At 36.9% G+C, this 27,952-nt stretch overlaps 2 protein-coding genes across 5 annotated transcripts in view; both read right to left on the reverse strand.

Moving 5' to 3' along the window:
- Positions 1-2,400, reverse strand: part of LOC112554804 (dynein heavy chain 2, axonemal-like) — a 55,614-nt gene extending 53,214 nt beyond the window's left edge. The window contains 3 exon segments of the mRNA XM_025222848.1: positions 1,255-1,388; positions 1,716-2,050; positions 2,276-2,400. The gene's annotated coding sequence lies outside the window, so the exon portion shown is untranslated.
- Positions 2,401-4,188: 1,788 nt separating this feature from the next.
- On the reverse strand, positions 4,189-27,857 carry LOC112554805 (titin-like). Of its 4 annotated transcripts, none has more exons than XR_003097326.1 (17): positions 27,685-27,857; positions 26,956-27,050; positions 26,484-26,576; positions 25,944-26,072; positions 24,453-24,529; positions 23,854-23,954; positions 18,813-22,828; positions 17,350-17,686; positions 16,136-16,206; positions 15,905-16,009; positions 15,461-15,540; positions 14,868-14,919; positions 14,292-14,583; positions 13,168-13,387; positions 12,844-13,013; positions 9,903-12,144; positions 4,189-9,789 (listed from the first exon to the last, which is right to left on the reverse strand). XR_003097326.1 is itself a non-coding variant. In XM_025222850.1 (17 exons), exons 1-17 carry the CDS (start codon positions 27,827-27,829, stop codon positions 9,165-9,167), a joined length of 8,121 nt encoding a protein of 2,706 aa, XP_025078635.1. In that variant the 5' UTR covers positions 27,830-27,857; the 3' UTR covers positions 4,189-9,164. The 4 variants fall into 4 exon arrangements, 3 of the variants coding, with proteins under 3 accessions (XP_025078635.1, XP_025078637.1, XP_025078634.1); XM_025222850.1 differs by having other exon boundaries at positions 4,189-9,191; positions 10,034-12,144; XM_025222852.1 differs by having other exon boundaries at positions 4,189-9,580; positions 10,034-12,144.
- Positions 27,858-27,952: the final 95 nt, after the last annotated feature.

Consider the following 27,952-nt stretch of genomic DNA (forward strand, 5'->3'; position numbering starts at 1 on the left):
TCCAACCTACATTTGACTATTATGTTTGTAAAATGTTTCAGCTAGTGTTTATATGGTAAATATTTGCAAAATGTTTCTAAAATGATTCGTCTAAAACTTTAACATTATTAGAACGCTAGTGTTTTTGAAATGTTTATAAAATGTTTCAATGCTATCTGGGTAGTATTATTTAGACAACCAAGCTCCGTTTCATTTTGATTAGCAGTATCCTGCATAACTGAACAACTACAGTTACCCATTAGGCAGCTTGCCTTGGGATTTTATTTATTTTTTGAAAATTGTACAATTGCAATGATTGGCTGCTATCATAACATTCTTTATTTTACATATAAAATAAGCTGTGATAGCCTTTATCATAGCATTATTCAAATATACTACAACATGTCTGATAGTATGTCCATATTATTCCTTCTTTATGCCATTCAGTCATTCATCCCTTTATTGTTACCATTATGGAGAGCACGCAGCAACAGACATCTTGGGATAGTAAGCAGCTCCTGCTCAGGACAATCAGTACACTCCCTTACATTTTTAAGCCAGTACCACTAACCCTGGCCACCACACTATCCTCTAGAACAGTCCTTGGCAAAGCTGGGTCACATAGCCAAACTAGATCAGTTTACACTGCTTGACTATTTCAAGTCGTTTCTGGTGTCCTATGAATGTGGCAATCATGCTTCATAAAGTCACTGGTTTTATACTCTCTGTACAAGATCAAAAGCATTTGTTCTCAGGAATTTGTTCTTGAATGCCTGAATTCTCCTCTCTGTATTGGCAAGCATATTCCATGTTTCACATTGACAGGATTGATATTACAAGGGACTAGTACACACTGTGCTTTGTAGTAAATCTGATGTTATGACTGCACAAGTCTAGCGATTGGTGCTGTTGCTGCTGATGTGGATATCTGTTGTGGAACTGCCATCTTTGGACAGAGTGGGTCTAAAATATTTAAAACTCTATATTTCTTCAAGCCATTCCTTGTTCATGTAAATCTCTGCTTTGTCATTGTTGATGACCATGACTTTACACTTATCAGTGCTGGTCTCTATTCCACGTCCATTGAAACTCAATCTGTCAGTCTTTTGGTAAGGTCTTGCAGGTCTTTTAGTGCCTGCTATCAGATCAATTCTATCTGCCAAGTGTAGGTTAGGTTGGCAGATGACAGTATTCTAACCACTCAGCTATCTGTTCCCCATTATTTTAAGTCAGAATGATAAACATGTCACACATTTTTAATCTAATAATACACACCACTGTGACAGGCTCAGCTTCTTGTTCCTGAAGGGTAAGGGCCAGGTCCCCTGTTTCTGAACCATCCACAGTTGCAGGTACTATATCTGTGGCCAATTCTACACCAGGTGTTGGTGCACCACTAACAGAAATAGCTGTGAGACCAGCAAACACTTACTGTCAACTGAATGATAATAATAGAAGAGATGGCCTTCATACAACAGGGATTAACCTGCCAATTTAACACTCTAAAAAATCCCACAATATTTCTGTGCTTTAAAACAGTTAAAAACACACAAGAGAGAAAATTAAACAAAGACTAATCTGGAACTGTTTAAAGAGTTAATAATGTTAATGTTTAAAGTTTGAAATATGCAAATGCTTACCTGTTGTTGTATACAGGCTCAATTTGTTGTCAATTTAAAATGACAATAATGCAAAATTGTTTAAAATAATTTGAAGGGTTATAAAGAATACTTTACCTGCCACTGATCCTGCAGCTGGATCTTGTTCTGTCCCATCTGTTACATTATTGGAGTTTTCATTTTCCACTGGCAAAGGAGTGGCTGCTTTAGAACCTCCTTTTGGAGTGGATGCCTTTGAGCTATGTGGGGTTCCTGGTTTTGATCCTGCTTTTGAACCTGGAACCGGCTTTGGAACCAGGTTTGGAGCCAGCGATAGATCCTTTAGTCGACATTGCACCTCCTAAGTTATTCTCAAAACATCTCTATATAGCAGCTCCGTGTATGTCTCGTTGCTATGCTAATGTCTTCTCTTCCACGAGGCCAGTCAAGAAAATCGTTGAAATCTTTTTGTCCTGTAAAATATTTTTTTGGGATTGCTGATATCAGTTGTAAAGTGCATACCCAGAATGACATTAACCTTCAGTTTTGGTCTTGCGTGGAAAATAAAGGCCACAGAATTTGAGACATGCAATGATCACGGTTATAGAAAGTCAAACTCCTTCCATTAATGTAATGCAAGAAAAAACGAAACAACAACAAATTAACGTATAGCGAAAGACTAAATATTATGTGTATACCTTGCTGCTTTGCTTTTTTTGGTGATTTTTAGTTCTTCTATGTGACGATCGAGGCATTTGGTACACCTCGAACCACACAGCGTTTATCTTGACAACAGCTCAGTACGCATGCGCGTCTCGCGAGATTTGAGTGTGAGCTAACTTGGGGGCAGGGTGGGGGGATATCGAAGCAGACGGCAGCGCGAATTTATCGAATTCTATAAATAAGAGTCAACAAAGTAATAATTTTTGTTTTTTAAAATTCTTCATTACACACTAGGATTTGAGTTAAATATAAGATATCGGGATTAAATAAGAAAGGATCAACAAAGTCAGAAATTAAACTTCTTGAAGTTATTCGATCCTGATCGACACGCTACATATAGGATCGATCTGTGGATAAGATCGAAAGTATCAACAGTAATCGCGAAATGAGTAAAGTGCAACTTAACAATTTGCCTTTTACACAGATCAGTTCTTAAGATCATTATCATTAAACTATTTTTCTAAGTAATAACGGTTACATTTATCTAATTATACAATTTAAAAATCGTTGGTCCACGTACGGTACTATAAAAGAGACATGAGATAGAGGTGGTAACTAGCAAGTATAGTTTCTGCAAGAAAATGCAGTTAATTAACCGACCTGGGGCTCCAAGCAGATTCATTGCAAATATTCTCGAAGCGGACTTCGGCTTGAACCTAATGAAAGTACCTTGCGTTCGAAATCTCGTGGATATCGATAAAATTGCTTGTCAGAGAGTGAGAAAATATTGAAAAGCCACGTACATTTTAATATGAATCAGGAAGAAAATGTAGAAAACAGCCGCAGTTTCAGTCTATATATATATCTTCATGAAGCAACAATTAACCCTATATATATATAGGGTTGCATATATAGGGTTGCAGCGGCAAAATTTGACCAAAATTGGATTTTATATGAATTTTTGAAATTTCGTGAATATTTGCGTATATTTAAAAAAAAATCGAAGGCCCCTATATCTATTTTAAATAAGAAATAAAGCAATAAATTATAATACAAGTTTTACAATCAATACATTAATTCCGAACCCTAAACCCCATTCTCCATAGAAACGAACATTAATTTGCTTATATTCGATCAATCCTCTTTGCGCCGTCTGGCACGTGAGGCGACAACAATTAATGGACCTCCATCTTGTAATTCTGTCTGCTGGTGCTTCCCTGGAGGTTGTCTTAAGTGATAGACGTCAGCTGCTCTTTATGGTTCGCCTTTTCTTGGCCTTCCCCGATCTGTTCCTCTTTCCCTGCGGCTGTTCTATAGGGACTAAGGCTGGAGGCATGTGGCACACGTGTCCTAGCCATTCATCACCAGTTGGATTGCTTCTGCCACGGTGCACGTCCCTGCCCAGCACATGCAGCTCTTCATTCGAGATGGTGTTGGGCCAGAAGATTGTAAAAGGGTTTTTTTACTGGATAGGGTTAATGCTAGCCCTATATGCGTCCAACCCACCTCCTTTCTCATCCGGGCTTGGGACCAACAATGGCGATCGAGCTTATTTGCTTATAGTTTCTAGTTTGTTCACATGTGCTGCAGTAATGACCAACGCACAATTTATGCAACAGATCAAAACACGAACTTGTATTCCATGATGAAAACAAATACTTGTCAATATCTTAACACAAAAAATTCTGGAAATATCGGGGTTCGATTCTCAGTAGAATTTTACAATGTGAAAAGAATATGACATTATTTGATTATAATCATTCTCTAATTATGTTTTATGAAATTTGTAGGACACTTTTACAATTTATTTATTAAGACCATCCCACTTTTGCTTTAAGACTGTTTTGAATACTATGATACAGTATTCAACCAAACGGAAATCTCACTGATGATTAATGATCACACATACATACGCATGTTTTCTTGAACAATGCTGCCAACAAGCAAATAGGTCTGAATTGTCTTTACTTAGGAAATATGAATAAACAAGATGACACAACTTACATTTACATGCTTGTATATTTCAACATGTGTGGTAAAACACTCGGCATACACGAGTAATGAAAACGTTCTGAAAATCTTAAAACAAAATCATGTTCTTAAATGTACATGTTGACTTTTAGCAGAAAATCTGTACAAGTTTCACTGGATACATATTTACAGGTCTCTTCTTCTGTGAGGGTTACCATGCACAAATGTATTTTTCAAATAGACTCCATTTTGAGCTCATGATGTATTTAATTACCTTTTATGCCCGTGTCATTACAAAACCATCATCTGACGAGTCATTATCTGGTACCTCCAAGAAAGACATGCAGGAACAATGTCTTCTGTCGTTACAAAATACCAAACAATGTGCTGAACCCAGTCAGTTGTACAATAAATCTTCCATTGGTCCAATGGTCAGTCAGACCATCTGCACACAGGCCAACCAGATGCTGAAAAAGAAGATGCAACTATTTTTTTAAAATTTGGTAATAAAATAAATCATTAAAATTCCAGCTCATGCAATAGCTTGAAAGAGACTATAGAGAAACAAAACTCTGGATACTGAAGCACATGCCAAAGTCCCAGAAAAGTCTCTTGCAGCTTTCATTGATATTGCTGAATTCATAAATCGCACTTCTGTCTGCTTTTAGCATCTGATGTAAGGATGCAGAATAGAGCTGACCTAAGTATTTTGTTAATTGTGGTTATGTACAAAATATATATATGTATATGGAAGCAAACAAACTATACAGAGATTGGGATTATCCACTGACAAAAACTTCACTGTGATAAAAGTGAATAATAAAAATAGCTGCCTTTTCTCTTAAATGGGAAATTTCTTGAAAAAACAAGATCTTAGAAATAACAGTAAGCAGACTACAGCCAATTTTACTCAAAGGAAAAAATATTAAAACAGGTGTAATATAAAAAATAATTTGAAATATGATTATTTAATTAACATCTTATACTCAGTAGCAGTTCTACTGCTGGGATGAGAAGTGACAGCTCTATCTCTATGCTTAGTGATTGTACTCACATGGACCGTTTGAAAAACAAGGGGCTCAGCCCAGTTTTTCCTTTTTTTAAAAAAACAGATGCAAAATTATAATGACTGGTTTGGGCAACAAAAAAAAAAAAAAAAAGGAAGAAAAAAAATCTGCAGAAAATGACTGATGATGACTTCATCTGTGCTGGATTCACTTGAATAAATTTAGTAGATGTGCCTGCATGCTAACATGTATTCATATGATGTGTCTCACACAAAGCAAACCCAATTCAGATGAGCATTTTTTATGATCATAAAATAGAATTTTTAAATTTTGTTTTATGATCCTGCCCTGAGTCTGTAATTTTAGAAGGGATTGGCATGATGACAGGGAACATGCTGCTTTGAGGAATCATACTTTAGTCATGGATGCAGCATGTCCAAAAGGCACACATGCCTAGCCCCAACTCAAATTTCCATTAAATTAAAAAGATTACAATATGTAAAAAGTTGACTCAAAAGCTTTAACCAATTTCATTAAAACATTAAATCTGGGACAGCCTGTGTATATGCAGATCAAAAATGCAATCCTATGACTGACACCCACTGCCTGCAGCAATAAGTCAGTCTAAAGAGCTATGTTTTGGTGAGACTTGATGGTGGTCATGAACAGCATGAGTTTGATATCTCTCTCTGCTTCTTTACCTTTCACCCTGCCATAAAAAAATTCAAAAGTCTTTTATTGTACTTTACTCCTTCAACCATAAACTAGCAAAGCTGTTAAGTCCACATCAAATGTAAGATTAAGTTTTAAAACTGGATTTAAAATCAGCTATGGCACTGAACAATAACTGACCCATCATCTTTATTTTCTAATTTCTATAAAGTTTCTAAGATATTTTAAAAGATTAAACATAATATTTTAAGTACTTTGTGGTTACCCAAAGGACAAATGTTTGGGTCATAAAAATTAAATACCTTTAACATATTACACCTGGGGTATTTACCATGTAATTCTGATCAGCACTGAATTAATGGGCAGTCACACAAGGTAGCATGACAACTATAATCAATAACTGCAGCCAGGGTATTAAAGGATCTTTTAAAATATATTTTCATCTTGATAATGGAGTGTTGCTGTGCAGCAGCCAGCAACATTTCACAAAGAAACATCAAACTGAGTCTGAGGGACATATAACATCAAACCAATCTGCTTTCCCTAGTGTTTATGCAAAATGTATGTATACATCTATGCTACAAAGTTGTGTTCTTTGATCAAAGTAGTTAATGAAAAAGACTACGGCAAAATTAAAAAAAAAAGAATTCATGTACCAGTCTTACTTGTGCAGTCCATACTGCTTATCTTCATCCAGGTGATGTACCCATTATGTCTAAGCAAAATGAATGTATACATCATAAGATTTATATACACAGTCCACAATTCCGCGAATCAAAAGAAAAGACTATGTCAACATAAGGCACAGGAAACAGTTGCCTAAAGCACACAACTATTTCCAAAATATGTGAGCAAGCACTTAACTTTCTTTCATAACGTGTAACACAACTGTTTCTAAAATCATCTGGTGAGTCAAATGCACATTAGTAAACACTGAATGTCTAAAAACTGATGACTCATTTTTTTTTTTTTTAATGAAGCTACAGGATGAATGTTTTACAGAAGGTGAAATGCTATGTTTTCGTTAAAGCCAAGGCCTACCAATGATTTATTTCAGTTTTTCAGTGAACTGCTACCTGCCAAAACCTCTAACAGCCTTCATTAAAAATGCAGAGACAAATGAAATACTGTGTATAATAAATTCAAAACAAAGTCACAAACTATGAGCAAAACAACATAAAATGACCTTGTAAAAGTAACTTCAGGACCATATAAACATACATACTGACAATGAACAATGGATTTAACTTGCAGTTCTGATGGCAGAAAATTAGATCCTATACATGTTTTATCTGTAACAAGTGTCCCTTTTGTGTCACATTCTGAAAGCGCAGGTAATGACCTGTGCACACCACTTTCTAACCAGCAGACCTTTAGCTCAGCACAAAAAATACAAATAAAAAAAAATCGTTAACATCTGATTGCATGGTACAGTAATTCCTTTGTTAGCTGCCTTTCTCACAGTATTCTCACCACTTGCAACCTCAATACACTCTGTTCTCAAGTATCTGCATTCATGATCTTTCTCTTCAAAACAAACAAAAAGACTGCACATGTGTGAAAACACACATCCACATGCATGCACATACATACACAACTGCTGACACAAACACCTACATTATGGTGTGTGCTTATCAGTTCAGATCATTTTGCTCCATTTAACAATGAAATGCCTGTTGTTCTGATCAGTCCTTATCATCAAAACTCTTAAAATCTTCAGGCATCCCAACAGTAAATACACATTTCAAAACATTAAAAGCAATAATAAGATATATGAGGTAATGATGCACTTCTTAAGGTTCAGCTAAAAGTAATTTTTACATATATTCAATAAATTAACATGATACTACATGCACACAGTTTTCATTATAAATATTTTTGTTGTTATTTCATGTATATGTTTTGGGCTGTTTCTTATAGTCATCTTCCAATTTATAGTTTTGTTGTCTTCAATCCATGAAGATAACTGGTCTACAGTTTCTTCCCTGCACTCAATGCTAGTCCACATTTTATGGTGGCACAAGTTATCAGAAGACCTGTAACAGCTTCTTCAAAAATTGAAACATGGGAGCTACTTAAAAAATTGAAAACTACAAGCCCAATGTTAAGCAAAAAATTGATAAAGAAAAGCTGAAATACACAAATGTAGCTGTGCTTTCAGGGCGAATCAATGCTCAAACATTCTGATAACTGGCAAAAGAATAAGTTTCTTTCCTCTTTTGAAGAAAAGAAACACACAACCTTCTGCTGAAAAATAACACAAAGCAGTCACATCCAAGACAATGATTGAAAGTTGCTCCTTTATATAAAGATTTTTACAGGTATAACTACCTATAAAAAAAGTCTAACAAATGCCCTTGTAGTAGTTAATAAATTACACTGAATTCTGACTATTTTTAAAAATACTCCCATTTTAATTTTTCGTTGAAAAAGACAGTAATTTACAACAACCAAAAATACCTCTATGTACATCAGTTTAAAAATAAACATTCTGAAACCTTTGTTATACAGGGTATCTTATATAATCTGTCATACAGGCCCACTTCCCCTTCCACTACGTTTATTCATATTAATGAATGGGATTATATTTCCTTCTACATCTATCTAAATAGATTTTCTCAACTTCTTTATCCTGCAAAACAATCTTCTGGTCTTGTGGAATACCTGTATCAAAACTGATTTATTTAAAACTCACAGTATTTTCCCCAATCTCATTCGACAAATTAAATGCAAGGTTTTTCCCCATCATGCTTTCTAAGGTCCTCATGAAATACAGGCTGAAAAAGACTGCCTTTAACAGTCTTTGTAAGAATATCTTTATTGCGTATCAAAATAGTTGGACTGATATAAGCAATACACTGTGATCATTTGCAACAGTATTAAGACTAAAAACATTATCATCGCAAGACATAAGATACCCACATTTCACTTCAAAATTAAGCAGAGAAGACTAGCTATACACAGATTCTATAACAGTTTTATGTTTGAGTGATAACATAAATTGTTTTCTTCAATAGTAAGTCTTTAAATCAGTATGCAAAATATCCTTAAATCAGTATGCAAAATATTTCATTATGTTTTAATGATGTAAATAAGCAAGCTAATTCACAACTCAGTTAAATCACTGCCATCCACATGAATTCAACTTTGCAAATATTCTGTATAAAATGCATTTCATTTTTTCATATAATCAGCAAACAGAATAATGAATCGTAACATGGATAGGTAAAAAATTTCAATGTTGTGTACAATAAGCACACATTTTTGTCTCCTTTTAGTCGTCACTCTTCACCAGTACATCCTACAAACAAACAAATAAAAACAATAATGGGTGTTTCCTTTGATTCTCGGCAAACATTGATTTGGGGAGCAAATATAAAAAATAAATGTGGTCACATTGTAATAGTTGGAATTTTAACTACAGAGCCATGCTTCAAAATAACATTTCTTATTTGCGACATGCTTCAGCGTGCACCATTCTGTTGATGCTATTTTCATGTTCAATGAATCTTTTAACCTTTGCCTTTTCTGTTTGTGCTACTGATGCTGGTCTTTTTCCCCATATTAATCTTGCAGCTGGTCTTCCAGTCAACTGAGTCTGTGCCTCATTTACTACCGTCGGACTGAATCTCTCAATGAATTAGATCAACAACACTAAACGCAGAACACCGAAGATAAAACTCAAATGGTCTGCAGAAAAAAATGCAGAATTAATGTTCATGGTTTTAAAGACATACTGATATCATGCTTTCATATAAATTGTATAGATACATCAACCTTGCCTCATTATTTTCTTTTTTTATATGAATGATATATGCACAGATAAAATGTCCCCTGAAACATTTTCTTCTTTTCCTGTAAAAGACATAAATCTACAGCACACTTCGTTATAGCTGAATGTAAACAATAATCTACAAACAAGTATACAAAGGTGAGAGCAGAAGCTTCTTTTACTGACTTGCACTTTGTTGGTTATGTGCTATGAGCTCGTTTGCTGTTTGAAGAACTGAATGTAAACAATAATCTACAAACAAGTATACAAAGGTGAGAGCAGAAGCTTCTTTTACTGACTTGCACTTTGTTGGTTATGTGCTATGAGCTCGTTTGCTGTTTGAAGAACTCATCATTCATAACATAACTCACAATGTCAGAAACATCTCCCATATCATCATCATCATCGTGGCCAGGGGACCTGGGAGAAGTTAATGGTCGTGATGGCGGCGGTGGCGGCGGTGGCGGCGGCGGCGGTGGTGGTGGAGGCGGCTGCTGCTGCTGTGATGGTGGCTGCGGCTGCTGTAGAGCTTGTTGGGGAGGAGTCACATGAGGGGGTGTCATCTGGGGTGGGGTCATATGGGCCTGTGCAGGGGGAGGTGGGGGAATCTCCTCAGTGAACGAATGGCCACTGCTACTGCTACGTAGAAGGTTGTCTATCATAAAACCACCGCGACCTGCAGGGGGAACCCCAGGCACTTGAGACAGCGCTGTTCCCATGGGGTGAAAGTTGTTTGTATTTGGATGTGGCCCAGGTCCAAATGGACCCTGAACCAGGCCTGGAGGAAAACGATGAGGGTACATTCCATACCCTGTGGGTGGATGGCCTTGGAAAGGCTGGCTGGCAGAAGGATAGAAATGTTGTGGGGATCCATGGAATGGAGGATATGGGCCTCCAGGGTGGAAGCCTTCAGGATGAGACGGACGGAAACCCTCAGGTCCACAAGCTGGAAACCTTTCTTGTCTTTGTGGTATTTGTTTAAATCCTTCAGGCCGTGGCACTTGACCTGGCTGGCCATGAGGACCAAATGAATTCATACCCTGTGGGTGGAAATAATCACTGGATCCTGGGGGCTGGAAATTTTCTGGCACAGACCCTCGGAACTGTTCTCCCAGAAGAGGGTATGGCCCATGACAAAAGGGTCCTTGGAACCCTCGTGACCGTAACTCCTGCCCTTCAGGTGTCTGGAATCTGGGATCATATGGAGGAGACTGGAAACCTCCTTCCATAGGATGTCTGAAATCACCACCACCTGGATACCTGAAGCCAACCTCTCCTGGAGCTGGCATTCTTTCGGGTAAACAGGGAAGAGGTGAGGGATGAACCAGGGCAGCCTGTGGGCTTTCCTTGACCTCGTCAACGTTCAGAAAATTAGGCATTGCACCTTTGGTTGTGGAGGCTGTTTGTGAGGCTTGTGATGAAAGTGGTCCACCAGCATCTGTGCCAGTTCCAGCTTCAGGCTTCTCTGCTGAAGGCGCCTCAACAACAGCTGATTTGCTCTGTCCATCCTCTTCTCTACCTTCCTCTAACACCTGCACTTCCGACTTTTTAGTTTTAACTGTTCCCTTTCCTTTGGATTTGCTTTTGCTCTTGCTGACCTTTTTACTAACTTTTTCACTGTCCTGTACTTGCTGCTCACTCTCCTCTGCAGAAGTCTTTTCTGGTTTGGCTTCTGGCTCAGTTTTCTCTGCAACATGTGTTGTTTGCATCCCAGTCACAACCTTTATCAGCTTCACCACAGGCAGCCTTTTATCAAATGACTCCAGTTTGTCTGCAGTAACACTCTCCTCTGAAATTTGTTCCTTCTTCTCTGTTGGCTTCTCTTGGTCTACTGCAGTTTGTTCCTCTTTAGGCTCTAGGCTCTCTTTCTTCGCAAATGACTCCACTGTCTTTCCTTCATCCTCTTCTATTTCTGTCTCTTCATTGTCACCATTATCAGCACACACACCTTTTTCTTCCTCAGAAGATGAATCCCTAAGAACATTTTTCCTCTTTCGGGGAACAACTTCCTCTTCCTCCTCATCCTTCTCAATTTCAGTCTCACTGTCATCATCAGAAAATTGCGGTTTTCTTGGGCCACACTTAGATTTCTGGCTTGTAACAGCAACTGGTGGGGGTACTTTAGAAGCCTTCACAGAGTCTGCTGTCCCTGATTTTGTGGGTTTTCTAGACTTATTATCTTCCTCCGATTCAGAAGACTCGACACGCCTTTTCTTTTTCTGACTAATTCTAACCATGTACTCTGAGCCAGAGCTTTCACTGTCAGAACAAAACTTCTTCCTAGGTTTCTTGTTGTTCCTTTTCCTTTTTACAACTGAATCCTCTGAATCCACTGACGAAAGGCTAGCTTCTGTGTCATCAGTTTCCATGCTTTCTTCTGTTTCTGATTCCCAGTCTTTGTAGCGAATCCTTCGCTTTGAAGAATTCCGTGTTGAGCGACGCTTGTTGGCTCTTTCATCACTGTCGTATTCATCATCCACCACTGAATTTAAAAAATATAAAACTTTTGTTAACAATATTAGTAAGGTTAATTTAGCAGCACTGACACTAAAAGAAAAAAGCAGAAATGGTGTAACTTTAGTGAAGACATTCTGGTCCCAGCTACTTCCATCACACATTCAGCTTCAACCTCTGAAGAAATGATTATATTTTGTACCAAATATTGTTTAAAATTACCTCTAATATTATCTTTTCTGACAGGATCAAAAATAAATTGTTGAAATGCTTGAAGATCAGTTTTTGCATATTAAAAAAAAGCCAATTCTAAATAGTGTGCAAGAAAATATGTCCTGGAGAATGGACGATAGAAACAGCAAACTGATCTTTGAATCTTAAAAACTTTCAAATGTGGACATTGGTTACGTCCTAAAAGCTATAATTCATAGTTTTATTTGTCACATACTGCAAAGTTACGGCATACTTACATTTGAATTAGAAGGATTCATTAATTTAATGAAAAAAAAAGCACTTAATTTGCTAAGAAACTCTAACCCAAAAACTAGCTGGTTAAAAATAAAACAAAATGTAACTGAAATAAATCATTTTCAGTCTAAATGGGAAGACAGTAAACAACTGCTGCAACAAAAAATTAGGACTGATGATATCTGATAAAAGTTCCTAGACAGATAAAATTAACTGCAATATGTGTCCTCACACAGCACTACATCATTTGTAAACATACCAAAATCATCATCGTAACGAGACCACTGGCTTTGTCTGTTCCTATTGCGAGAGCTCTTGCGTGTAGCCTTGTTGTACCAAGTTCGCTGTGGCTTCCAGTCCCCTGATTCATCACTCAAGTCTTCCTCTTCTAGTGAAGGTTCTGCAGAGGCCTCAGAGTCCTCATCGCTCCTGTCGGATGATTGCCAACATGTCAGCTAAATCTATATTGCAACTATTTGTGCAGTTTCCATCAATTTTGCAGTTTAAGAACAAAGACTAGTCTACATGTTTTTCCCATACATCTGAAAAAAATTCTGGCTTTGCATTTCCCTTTATCACTTACTCTGACAACTTGAACTCCTCACTCTCATCCTCCTCTTCTTGATTGTCATCACTGTCCAGAGTAGTTAATCGCCGTCTGGGCTTTTTCTTAATGATTGGGGGAGGTCGCCCATCCACTAACTCAGCAGCCAGTTGTTCCTCCTTTTGTTTCCTCAGCATCTCTTTCTCCTCATCACTGTCCATCCCTAGAATGTTGGACATGTCTTTACCTCTGCTGATTCCTGCCAAAATAGCAACAAACACTTGCAACCTGTTTACACTTCATTTTGCATTTACAGTTTAATAATAATAATTGCATTAGTAGTGCACAATTTCCCATTAAGATGGAAGATCGATGCCCTGCACGCAAAAGACTACAGGCGAAGTGACAGCAAATCATACAAGAAACACAATCATCAGCATGGAATCATGGTGAACACGAACGTGCATTGATGAAGACCTAATGAGAGAGCAGACAATATCACTAATAATTATACCTTATCATTTACAATAAGTATATTAAAATAATTAGTAGAACTATTTAGACGCTCCTTGAAGGAATTTCAAGAAAAATTCTGGGAAGAGAAAGATTTACTATATACAAATACAGGCAAGTCTGGGACTTACGACGTTGTTCCGTTCCTATGTCGCGTTGTAAACCAATTTTCACTGTAAGTCGGAACATACGTACATACTGTATGTAAATAACATACTGTAAGCACTTATCCTATCCTAATACAGTAATCATAAAAAAAAAAAAACCACATATAAAATATGTTTAATAATGAAATGAAACAAAGTTCGCATTACGGCGTTTATGACGCAAAACCACTTAAGTCGAAAGAAGGCTTTAGACAGTAAATGGGAGATATGTCGCAACCACAAAACATAACTGAGGACTGATGTAACCCGAGGACTGCCTGTATAGTAAATCTCTGAAAAATTGGTTATTTCTGTAAAAATCATACAATAGGTCATACCTACTGAAATTTATGTTTATTTGGTTTAAAGTTGGTCAAATGGTTAAAATGGTGAAGTAGATCATAATTCTCTGAAAGCATCCATATTCCTGATATAGCAATATCTGGTTTTCATTCCCAAAACAAATGGCAGACATTCTATGCATACATTCATGCATTTTCATACCTGGGGGCTTGGGAGGCCTTGGAGGCTTAGGCAGCTTGATATCTTCCTCTATGGCTTGGTTGATGAGCTCATCAAACTCCTTGAACTGGTAACTGACATTGCTGCGAGTTCGACAAGATCTTTTAGCATAGACTTCCTCTGGTAGTGGGCTCTCATCACGACTGTGAACTTTGTATCTCTTGTGCTTGTTTCCTGGATTATGTGACACTTTCCTGGATGGCTGATAGGAATACTTTTCCTCCTCCTCCTCTTCTTCTTCTGATATGTATTCTTGCTTGACTGGTTTCTTCTCCTGAACAAAAGATTAAACATATCTGGTAAGAAAATGTATAGTGACACACTTCGATATTAAATAATCTGGTAAGGAAATGTACAGCTCATCAGAACAGATCATACAAGTAAATACTGCTAGAGATTGCTGTACTCATCATCACTCATTCCTGAGAAAAGAAAATGTACTCACACATTCTCCTGCCCTTTCATAGTTTTACAAAACACATCTTCATCTCAGAATGATTATTATTACACACTTAATTCACTACAGAACCTAATTATGCATGTTAACAGGACTCTTACCTCTTTCAGAATGTTATCCAAACTTATTCCCACAAAAGCAAGTCTCTCTCTTCTGAAAAAAAAGATGTATATATGAACGCAAAATTTAATGGCATATTACTTAGAAGCAATTACTAAAGAAGCCAAAGTAAAAGTCTTCCTTGAAAAAAAAACTTATAAATATACCATTGATCAGAGGCTGCTAAACAATGGCTGGTAAATTTAATGCAATAATGCTCATAACTATTAAATATTGTAGCACTACAAAGAAAAACAAATAAAGTGGAATTTTAAATTAGTTGATGCTGATGCCAAAAAATCTCTTCTGAAATTTTTAAGACTGAAATGTTCTCCTTTATTTTTTTCTTGTCTAAATGATCAGCATCCAGTAGAGATTCATAGTATACCTCACTAACAATAAACATAATAACTGTAGAGCACATTTTCCTGTGCTGTGTCAGGTTCAAAGTGCTGAAATAATCCCCCCCTCACCAAAATAAAAAATGGCATGGGGACACAAATTATAGCAAATAGTTAAGATGGGACTTAGATCTCAATTTAAAAAAAGAAAGACCACCCGATACCGGAATAGGCATTAGTTAAAAATAATATACCTGCGAACTAATCTCTCTTTCTTCCTGCTTGATGTCTCCAATACATGGAGATACTCTGACAGCCTTTCTATCAGCTTATTCTATAATGAGGAAAAAATTGTTAGCATACACCAAACACTGGTCTCTGCAATACCTTCTTTTATGGAATGCAAAAAAGAATGTTTAAAATGATTTAAATATTAAACTTCAAAAACAAGTATTGCAATATTTTCCTTTTATTTATCAAAATATTTATTATGGCACTCCTAGAAGGAACTGAGAGATGTAGCAGTTGAAAAAAAAAATGAAATCTCCTACTTCTTTTTGAAAAAGACATCAAAACAAACATTTTAATACCCTTTCACAAATCAGAAATAAGTCTCAAAACAATAAAAACCACCAATACCACACCTTGCACTCTAAGAATCCAAGACAAACACATAAAATCACAATGGGGTAACTAACATGTTCACATGGTGGGCAGAACCAGTCTCCTTCTGGAACGACCATTAGTGGCGGACGTAAGCAGGCCATATGATAGCCATTATCACAGCTGTCACATAGCAGCATCTGAAAAGGGTGAGAAAAGAATGCAGCAAGATTCTCAAGCCTGAGTAGCTGTACCTCAATCCTGTATGCTTATGATTTTCAGATGCTTTTCACATACCCACACAAAAATGCAGGCATTAGACTTACCATATCTGGATGTGTGCATTTCTCACAGATAAGACAGGGAGTGTCGTCTACAGGCACCTCTTCCTCTTTTTCTAAATAACAAAATAAATCCACACAGTCATTACAAAAAAGAAGAAAGTAATCTCTTAAATAAGTTTATGAGTAATGCACTTGTTCATGTCTTCAGCTGTGGCTTGGCACATTTATTTATGAACTGATGGTGTTGCCAGATTAAATCATACCAAGAGAAAGGTGAGGATAAAGGAAACAAACTTTGCCTATCCAAGGATATTTTTCTTCACAAGTTCTCCCCCCATGACTTTTTACCATCTGCTTTTCCTATCTGAGAATCCTGAAGAAATGTCAGTGGACTGGCATATTGCAGACACCTCCTTGCTCATTTTGACAAGGATTTATGCTTAAAACATTCAACCAACAAAAATAAATGTTACAAGTACTTCTCTATAACAAGTATTGTGTTTGCAGATACTAGAGAATTTTTTCAATCCATGCTTTGTAAATCATTTGTCCCAATTTCTTCACCATATATCACAGATGTGTTATTCCCTTCTCCTCTTTTATTTTGTTTATTAGAAGAAATCCACCCCCTCCCCCCCCCACAAAAAAAAATCTTCAGGCTTTGTGACATACTGTATAGCTTAAAAAAAAAAATCTTTATAATTAGTGAATGCTGTGTTATCCATATGGAAGCTTGCTGCTATAAATGTATGAAAATAACTGCACCAGTATCACATCACGCCCAACTACATCTGTCCAAACAACCAACCCTACAATAGAGGTATATATGCACATCAGATAATGGGGCACCTGATAGTGTAGTGATTAAGACAATTTCTTGTCAGTACTGCAGTGAGAGGCTCTGAGTTCAGATCTTGTCTTGAGCCACTCTCTTTATATGACATCTGTTTGTAGGGTTGGCCACTGGGAGGTAATCTCAGGGTACTCTCCAGCCATATTGAGAAATCACCTCAAGGTGAAAGCACTTTCTTGCCTAAACAACCAACCAGTCCCCCAGATTCACTTTACCTCTGCTGAATACTTAAAGCCCCATACAAAGACCATGGATTATCAGCTGCCATTCTTTGTCTGCACCTGCTTCAATGTATAGGACCTAACACCACTTTCTGTCATAGCCAACCTTGTCATTACTGCAGCCCCATATGAACAAATTCTTCCTCTCCACTTCTTGTTTTTTCATGATAAAGGTGACTTACTTTTGCTCTTTAATGCTGCTTGCCGAAGACGATTACGGCCTTGAGGTGAGAAGTCTTCATCTCCAGAGTCTTCTTCAGTAGAAAGGCACATTTCAGATGACTCATCCTCTACACTCTGATCTTCACTGCTCAATTCAGGCTCTGGTTCTGGCTCTTTCTTTTTAATATTTTGCAACCTCAGACTACGACGAGTACTAATGGTCTCTTCAGCTGATTCCATCTCTTTGTGGGCTGCTCCTGGTGTCTTTTTCTTTAATGTCTTTCGATCTTTCTTTTTTGGAGCAACTGGTTCCTCTGGTTCAAAATCACTGCTATCTTCCCCAACAATCTTCTTTTTCTATAAGTTAACAGAAAACAAATACACACAAGATATATGCTAGAATTAGTCTTTAAAAACTAAACCATTGTTTGCAATAGGTCAAAATAAAAACTACAACAGTGAAGAGAAACTCCTTCAGATTCATTGACAGTCTGATGGTCACAGGATCCTTTTCCAGATGCAAACTGTAGTCACCAGACTGACTTTATGGTACACTGGAATCTTTGACTGAGTTACCTAAAACTACAGGTGATAAAAATATTATAGAAGCTGTCATTTCCACTTGACGGTTTTACTGAACCAAATTGGAGCTGCTTTCTCAGTCAGTGATGTTTTAAAATTATAATATCCACTGTGTTTTGTAAACTAAAACTTTTGCTAAAAAGCAAAACTTAAAAAATCCACATACACTACAACCCCCAAAAGATTTTGGATCAACGCTCATTATTAATGTCTGTGTGTTTTTCTTTCTTTCTTTTTTTATTATTTTTTTTAAAAAGCACTCTGCGCCTGCCCTTTATGGTGGTGTAAATTGCTATATAAATTCACTTTAATAATAATAATAAAAGACATGCTAGGAAAAAACTCCATGAAACTCACCATTATAAATCCACAAGAGAAATAATAATGACTAGAAAAAAGAAAAACTGCTGCCTTCCTATAATCCATTTAATCAGCTCTGAACAATCTTTGATTTCAAACAATACATGTTTATACTAATATACTAATATGAATATTGGTAACCTAAATTCTAGCTTCATTTATTTCAAAACTAGAACTAGCAATAGTAATAAAACATAGCTACATGTTATACATTTACATTCTCGCATGACATCCATTTGAAAAATAAAACCACCAGATAATATACAATCTCATGTGTATTTAAAAAATGTTACCATCTTAAGAAACCAGATTAAATGGAAGTTGAATGAATGGGTCATTGCGGAGCTATACACTATTTTTCTGGTGGTGTATACAAGTGAACCAACAAACTTATCTAGACTAAAGCATGAAATATCATTTCAATGGTTTAGACTGGAGCACTTTTTAAAAGTCTATGATAAAGTTGTGCAGCTAATTTTTTTTCTATACTAAACCCCCATTACGATAACATTAACAAAAATGTACCAAATGAAAGCCGTACCTTGCAAGCTCTGCTAAGTGGAGAATCATCTGAACTAGATGAAAATCCATCTTCTAGAGCTAATGCAGTCTTCTTCTTCTTAGAGCTCTTGGCAGTTTTGCTGGTCTCTCGACCTTTGCTACCCCTGACACGGCTAAGTGGAACATCACTGTCACTGCTGCTCTCACTTGCTTTGGTCGTTTTTCGATTGGACCTGCCCCGGGCCGCAGCCTTTCCTCTCCTGATTCCTCCACGCTTGGCTTGCTTTTCTGCAGGTTCTGAGTTGGTGTCATCGCTTGCAGCTTCAGGGGCACTCCGCTTCCTCACCTTGGCCCCACCTTTTTTGCCTCCCCGACCTCTCTTGACACTTCTGCCTTTTAGGGCAGGTGTGCATGGTGGTTTGTCTTTGTTATCTTCAAACACTTCTTCTGTTGCTTCATGATGTCCATTCACCATTCCTTTGTTCCTGGCATCTTCTGTTATCTTAGAAATAACCACACTCACTCCATCTTCTTGCTCACCTTCGACCTTCTCATCTTTTTCTAACAGTTTACTGTTTTCCTTTGTTTCACTGCCTCCAGCTTGGATGTTATTTTCTATATCATTTTTTTCAGCAACCTTTTTTGCTTGCTTTCCCGGTCTTCTTGACTTCTTTTTAGATTTGACTGATTCTGCATCATTCATTACTTGATTGTTATCCACATGATTCTGTTCACCTTCCACTTTTGCATTCAGAGTATCGCTATCTTTATCGGAGACAACTTTTTCATTTCCTTTGTCTCCTTGTTTTTTTCTTGCTCTTTTAACTTTTCTCCCTTTAATCTCACATGTCTTCTGAGGCTTGCTTTCAGTCTCCTGCAAATTTCTTCCACCATTGACCTTGCTTTTGGAACCATCTATTTCCCCACTTTGTCCTTCTTCAACTTTGTCCGATGCATGTTTTGCAATTTTTTCCGTCTTGTAAACCTCATTTTGTGTTGCTGCTTCACTGCTTGACACCACACTGATAGTTTTGTTGAGCTCATCTGTACTAGTTAATTCTGCTTTGACAATTTGACTTTCCCCTGAAACTTTGCTGCTAGCAACTCTGTAGTCGTCTGTGTTTGCTGTTTCTATGCTAGCCAAATCTACATTAACAATGTTGTCTTGTTTTTTTGCCTCAACCTTATTTTCTGTCACTTGTTCGCCCGTAAAAGACGTTTCTTCTTTACTCATATTGACACTTTCATCTCCAGCTTTGTTACCTGCCTCCGTTCTCTCATCGATCTCTAAAGTTGATTTTCCAGAGCCGTGATTCTCTAATCCATCAATATTTACCCATGCTGCCTTGCAGCTCAAATCCATTGCTTTCTCTTCAGTCCATTGCAGCTTTTCATTTTCAGCATCACTTGGTACCACTCTGGCACTCTCCAAATAATCAACCTCTTCGTCTTTGCCAAAACACTTTTTTTCATCTAATACAGCACTGTCCTCACTTTTAGACATAATTTCAGATGCTGATTTTTCTACAGCAGTTCTGCCAAGAACTGACTCACTGTTTTTCCCATCACTCTGGTTGAGCCTGACCTCTGAACGACTCATTTCACCTTGTTCCCTCACACTTTCAGACATCACCTGCTTTTCAGCAGCTTGCTCCACACTTTGCTTTGTACTTTCCACAGACTCCTTTTCTTCAACTTTTGGGACCACAACCTCGCTGGAGTCATTTGCATCAGATCTTTGAGAAATGCATTCTGCCACTGCCACTACTGCTGCTTCTGGGGAGATTTGCATTTCACTGCTTTTACCTTCTTGATGCTCAGGGAGTTTTTGGCACTCACTCTCTGTTTGTTCAGATACACAAGTAGCTTCAAGCTGATTACCTCCTTTGATTTGCAGTGCCTTTTCAGAATCTTCAAAACAAATATATTTTTCATGATTAACCTGTTCTATGTTTACAAAATCACCAGTCGATTCTTGTTCTTCTCTCATATTTTGTGGTATTTTGAGATCAGGTTTCCCACTACTGGCTGCTTTTTCTAAAGATTTATCAAGATCAAACTGCTCAAGAGACTCTATGGATTTTTCTGTACTAATTTTGGCAGAAGAGTCTGCATCTGCCTGCATCTCTGGCTCTTTTTCAGAAGCATTCTTTGCTTTTGTTCCAGAATTAGCCAACTCATCTGAAACCAAATGACATTTCTCTTCCAGCTTGGCTCCTGTCACTGAACTAAACTTTTGGCAAGGTTCATCCACATGTTCTGTAGGGTGACTTATAGCCAATCCTGATTCTTTCTCTGTAGTGTCTGCTTGTGTTAAAATGACACCTTCTGAAGTTTCCCCCCTCGTATAATCCTTGCTATCTTGCCTGGCACCGCTGTTATCATGCTTTGATTTTTCCAACTTCACCACTTCAGACTTATCTAAGTTTTCACAACTCTCAACTGTTACTTTTCCTTCCTTTTTTGAATCTAAATCTGTGGCTTGAACACTAGGCTCAGCCTTATGATCTAGTGCTGCAGCAGTATCCATACTTTTGGTTTCATGCAGCTCATTGTTGTCCATCTGCTTCGACTCGGTCAATTTTTCAAGTATGGTTTGTAGTCCTGCTTTTGATGATTTTGTGGACACAGCTTCTACTGAAACATCCCCCTTACAAACTGTTTCTGATGTCACCAATGTCTTTAACAGTTTTTCTTGATCCTGATGCTTGCTATCTCTAGCATATGCTTGCTCTTGGGCAAAAGTAGATTCACATGTATCTAACTTTTGTACTTCATCATTCTCTTCTATTTTTTCTAAAACATTTTCTTTGCCCTCACCCTTTTGAGATTCTTCTGATACTGATTGTTCTTCGTCTTCTTTCTTAATATTCTGTGGAAGAACAGACAGTGCAATTGGTGGTGGAGACACCTTCACTGCAGCAGAGTTCTCTTCCTGTACACAAGATGTCTGATTTTGAAATTCAGTAAGAGAGAGCGTTCTGTCATTGCTGCAGTCTTGCTGCACACATTTTTCTTTTTCTTTTACTTCGCTTGAATCTGTGACTTTGATCAAACAATCCATGTCTTTTGCCCTTTCGGCGAAGTCTATTACATCTGTTGAGATTACTCTGGAATCTACTTCCTTTTCAACTGGCACTTCTGTTATTGCTTGAACCTCCTCGTGGATTTCACACACACGTTCCCCATCAACATGAGAAAGCAACATTTTCTCTTCTTCTTTCTCACCCTGATAACCACATGTCATCTCTTTAAAATTATCTTTCCCATCCTTACCTTCAGTCACTGGCAACAGGGTTCTATTTCTTGCTTCACAGTCTGAAAGATCAAGAGGACCAATTTGTTCAATGTTATTCTCAGCTGAATTAGAGCTTAACACACAACACTTTTTGTCTCTTTTATCTGAATCCTCCAAATTATTAAAAGCCCTGTTTTCTGCAGTTTTATCATTTAATTTTTCCTCCCCATTCACAGCTAACTCTTTACTTGCTTCAGTGCTCTCTCCTAAGCTGACATTTTTCTTTTCTCTGTCATAAACATCTGACCCTTTTGTCTCGTTACTTGCTGCATTCTCATGGACTGCTGGTGGCTTTTCTTGTGGTTGCTCCTTTTCAACTTTCTTGATAGTTTTGCTTGAACCAGCTGAATGTGCTTCTTGGTCTTTGTTTTTCTTCCTTTTTTTTATCTGTTCTTTCACTTTCGAGTCTTTGTAGCAACTCTGACCATCGGTTATTTTAATAGCACTTTTGCCAACAACAGTAGTCTCTGAAATGGGATAAGCCTCTAATCGTTCCTGTTTCACTTTTACCTCACTTTTCACGGTGTCATTTTCACTGCCTGCTTTATTACTTCTAGGAGTTTCTTTTCTCACATTCTCACTGTTCTTCTCTGTATCTCGATTATTTTCCAATTTGACATCACTAACTGTTGGCACCTCACAAGTTCCAGAGAATGCCTGCACACTGACATCCCCTAGTTTGATTTTTAATGGTTTGATGTCTGCGAGTTTTTCTTCTGCAGCTGGGCTACCTTCTTTGCTAGTAGACTTTGACTCATCTGGAAAAAAAGGTACAACCCTCTTTAAACATTTGTGCTAATGTAAAAAGGAGATCAGTACACCAACCAAGAAATTATGTAATCAGCACACCACTGATACAAGTAAACTAACATACACATACACCAATTTTTGCCTTTCTGTAAAATCTACTTATATAAACAAATCTACTAGTTTTCCTATCGGTAAATTGATTGGAGTGGTGTCCCTTCATCTTACAGGCCTAAGGGAGGCAGCTCTCCACAATTTTCCTATTTTTGATTACTTTGTTATGTTTATGGTACCCACTGTATTGACCAGTCCTTTTTTCTTTGTGTCACTGCTGTGCAGGACTGTTTGACTTTTTTTTTTTTGTGACTTTCAAATTTCCCACTGACTGCTGGTTTTTTCTACCAAACACCATAACAGTTTCTTCTTTTTTTTTTCCAAGACATCACTACTATTGACCTTACATAACTTGAAGAACACACAGTCCTCTGCTTTGTGACTGCATTGATATTAGCAGTCTTCTGGCAACTTCAGCTCCGTTGGCCTGAGTCTCTATTGATCTATTCTGTGTACCTACAGATTACACAACAGCTTTCCAAGTTCTAGATCTGAACTATTACAATTCACGATCTTGGTTTACCTAGAGGATTCCCCTAATTTCAACACCACAGCTGGATTTTAGTCTTTCCTTTGTGTTTTCCTTTGCTGTTAGCTGATATATATTAGACTGTGTCCATATGTGTGTTATGTGCTTTTATTAGCCATTCTCTTGTAAAGCGCATTGACTCTTCTGCTAAGTTGCAAAGTGCGCTATCTAAATTCCCTTTATTATTATTATTACGATAAATATGTACCACTAATCATGGTGTGCATCGGACAGTTGTTAATAGAGGTTTGTGTGTGAGTGAAACTGTGTTAGGTGGGTGAGGTGCGACTGTATTTTATTTATTACTTATTGGAGCTACCAGCAAAACAAAATTTCTCTCTATTGTGGATAGAAGTTGACAATAAAAATGTACTATATTAAAATAAACATCACCTGTGAAGATGCTGCACCTGTCATCTTTCCCTTCCTCTTTTAAAGCCTTTTGTGTGTTGTTTTTCAGACGATCGACCAACTGTGCCAGCTGATGTCGGTCACTACAAAATCATATACAAAAATGCTTTTTTGAAATATTCTGCTTGCAGATAGTTATTTTGCAAACTAACTTTATCTCTTCAACAAAAGCAATCATAGTTTCAAAGAACTGATCTGTAGCTTAACAAAAAATAAGTTTTTTAACAATATAGTAATTGACATTCAGCAAGTTTGCTGACCTGCACAGCAAACTGTAATAAAAGATAACTGTCACAGACATCTCTTGTACAGGCTTAATAATCAAAACATAATAGTTATTTCTCTCTCTCTCACACACGTATTCCTATATAAAAACACATCAATAATGAAACAGAAGATAACGATAAGTTGATGCCATTAAAATTTTCATGTTATAGGGAAAATAAAATTGGAAAAAGACAATTTTAAAGATGAAAATCATATAATGAAATTTTAATAACTAGAAACAGTGATGCACAAAACCAGGAAATCTAAACAGACAATACTCAAACCGTTAACTTGTATAGCCAGTCAAAACTGACCTGCAAACTAGCTTCCAAGATTCTGCATTTTCATCATCAGGTTCTTCTCTGTACACAAACACATTCAGATCTTTGTCCTGAAATTGAAGACTCCAATGGATTAGTCACAAAGAGAAAAGAAAATGGTTACAATCTGGGACAAAACTTAAGACAATATACAAGTGAAATATGATGGTTTCTACAAAATACTTACTTCCAATAATGGAAAACTTTATTTGAAATAAAAACCCAAAATACAAAGAAAATATGGTACCATTAAATTCAAGTTAAAAAAGATACTTCTCAGTCTCAACAAGTTTGGATTAGCAGCTACACTGTCAAGATAAAGCAAACTCTGTAATGAACTGTGGCCCACCACCACAAAATCAGATACTGAAAAGTCCTTGGTTTGGTAACTTAAAGAAACATGCTGACTGGCTGGCAGGCAACTTACTGCATCAGCAAATCTTTGTTCACATAAAGTAAGGCAATAGCAAAAAAGCATCTTACTGATGAAAAATTATTAGCTTTACATAATTCTGGTCAATCTTTGTCTCTTCTGCATTCAGAAAGGTTAGAATTTGGAAAATTCTATTTCAGGAAAGAGGACACGGCAGACAACTTAATAACTTCAATAAACATGAGTGTGAGGAACACTTTTCAGAGAGCAGTGATGACACTGGCAAAGATGTTGCTGTATCACTCGGTTTTTTGTGCTTTTTACTAGTACAAGCCCGGCTATTAAAAAGTATTTCTTCAGTGCTGAGTTTATTCAGTTCAGAATAATACATCTGCATGACCACACACAAACTGACATGAAAGTTATGTTTCAAGAGAAGCACTCTTTTACTTTTGGCATCCCAGTTCTCCAGGTATATCAAAACAAGAAGTTTTCTTCAAATTATTTTTCTACTTTTCTACTCACTTCTGTCAAATGTGTATATAATATTTTTAGTATTCTGTTGTTTCTGTGACTGAGTAAATTTTTCCTTTTACTGTTGTTGCTTTACTAACAGGGTAGGCTATGAAAGCTCTGAACTTCTTGTGTCTTGGTTGCTGTGTTTGATCATCTTTTAGTACAATTTGAACAATTAGAAATACCTGTTGCTAAGGAAAAACCTTGTGAGACTGCTGAAAAACTTTGAACTTTCTTTTGAAATGGCCACCATCACTGGCACACTTCAAACCTGTATAACTCAATTCTGGGACTAAAAAAACAATTCTGAAAGATAAAACCTTTCAGATTAAAAAAAAAATTGAAACATTTCATATTTTTGAGCTGACTCATTTTTGTGGTGGTGGGTCACAAGTTGTCTCCTCTTCCCCCAGATCAAAACTAATTAAGTTAAAGCAAAGACATGCAACAGACATGGAGGAGAGGCAGAGACAGCTGGCATGGTCCCCACTGAAGAACCAGGTCCGATGGCAGGGTGTGGTTGCGGCCCTGTGCTCCACTGGGGGTGAATAGGAGGAAGAAGAAGAAAGACATGCAAATTTCAAAAATAATCTCACCAGTAAGTACCAGTATGTCATCCCATCCTTGTCACGACCTGCTGGAAGAAAACGCATTTCCTCTGGACAAAGTTCATTGACTTTTTCCTTAAATTTGACATTATAGTCAAACTGGCATTCCAGTAGGTTCTGTCAAAAGAAAAAAAAATTGTCATTACTAACCACATATAAAAAAGTTCTTTAGTAACTTGATTTAAAATTTTAAAAAACACACAAAAGGGCAATAACTTTTATTACCACATCATTTAACTCTATTCCATCTGCACGTAGTTGAACAATTTAAGACAATATTTGTAAAATGTATAAACATTTTGGTAGTCTGTCCTTTCTGGGGTTTTACTTCTCCCAGTACAAACAGAATATCTGATAAAATGTAATGACACCACTTTAGAACTAGATCTTCAGTTTCAAACATGCATTTATATGAACAAATTCTGACAAGATCTAGCTAGAAAAAATGCTGCATTAAAATGAAGTTTATAAGTTTTAATTAAATAAAAGCTTTGCAAAAGTTTTACTTTTCTAATAATAGTAAGGCACCTTAAGAATACGAAGTTTGGTAGATAACTGTGCATGTCTGTATCCAAAACGTTCCACTTCCCAGCCATCTCGTTCAGAGAAGTAAAAGCAAAACTGTAACACAAATATAACTGTAAAATAGTTTTTCTTTACCTTTTGGCAGCAAATCCCCATCACTCTCATCCTCAAATTATATGGCCAATACAAGTCTCTCCTTATGCATAAACATTTCATTATGCATCCATAAATGCAAATATACTTTTCGTGTTATCTGCCACTTTCTGCTCAACATATTTTTTTTCTAAGCTGCAAGCAAACACAGGCACGCACGGAATCATAAATATGTAAATAAGAACTTGCAGACTTTACCTCTGTTGACTTGCAGAGCATTGTTTTATTATCATTAGATGGACTAATTCACACACAAATGCAAATATATATATATCCATGTGTAAATGCATCTACAGGCATATACATACTAAAACACACCTACCTTTGTAACACTTCTCTCAAACCTTTCATGATTGACATTTGTTTTTCCAATCCTCTTCAAAAGACGGACATGAATGTCAATAAGTGCCCTCGATACTGTTGACAATAATAAGACTACTGCTATAGAAAAGTTTAAACTATTTTAGCTTAGTAATATATATTATAGGATATTAAAAAGTATTTAAGCATTACTCTCCGAATGTATGGTGCTTATAATAATAAGTTTTTATCTGCATATGCGCATGCAAACAGACACAGCTGATGTGCAGCTTTGTAGAGCAGTATTTTGTCACCATACCAAGGGACTTCACTAACGTTGAGAACCGAAGGCATTACAAACAAATACCATTTTGGTCTCGATCGCCAAAGAATCAAATGTATTTTAAACATGAGCACATATCTCAGTTTAATATTTTACAATATATTCTTTAGTCCTCAAAAATGCATTTTTCGCCTCTTTCGCTGACTTTGTATAATGATAAGATGTACAATTTTTCATAAACTACATAGTATTTTTCTAATTAAAAACATAAATAGTAAACAAGGATTACAAAACATACACAGAATGCACACCGATATAACGCCACCCTAGTATGCAAGCATTTAAATGCTATTGTTTTCATTACTCTGCATTGATAATAACAGATTTCCCAACCGTCCTTAAATGATAAACCCAACTCTCGATGCAGACGAAAAAAATAACTTGAAGCTCGAAACCACCATCACAAACCTGCTTTTGTGTCCTCGAGATACTCCTGCAAATCGACGTAAGATATTTCAGGCAATCCTAATAATTCACCATATTTATCTAAAAAAGAGCATATGACTGCAAAGTTCGGATCGCTGTGGCAAGTACTTTCCCCAGCAGCCGCCATGTTGATTATGCTAATGCAGGTCACTTCAGTAAAACAGAATATTACGCTCTAAAATAATTGTAATGTAGACAACGGATAAAACTTTCATACAAATGATTTAACATGCAGTCAATGTGAACAGTT

The sequence above is a fragment of the Pomacea canaliculata genome, linkage group LG14 (assembly GCF_003073045.1).
Source record: "Pomacea canaliculata isolate SZHN2017 linkage group LG14, ASM307304v1, whole genome shotgun sequence".
Taxonomy (NCBI): domain Eukaryota; kingdom Metazoa; phylum Mollusca; class Gastropoda; order Architaenioglossa; family Ampullariidae; genus Pomacea; species Pomacea canaliculata.

Excerpts from the sequence above, each read along its gene's own strand:
- LOC112554805 (XM_025222849.1), bottom strand. The coding sequence starts at position 27,829 with ATGGCGGCTGCTGGGGAAAGTACTTGCCACAGCGATCCGAACTTTGCA. Across the intron at positions 26,577-26,955 it reads TTGAGAGAAGTGTTACAAAG|TTTTGCTTTTACTTCTCTGA; the intron begins GTAGGTGTGTTT and ends TTTGTGTTACAG. Across the intron at positions 17,687-18,812 it reads CACTTAGCAGAGCTTGCAAG|AAAAAGAAGATTGTTGGGGA; the intron begins GTACGGCTTTCA and ends GTTAACTTATAG.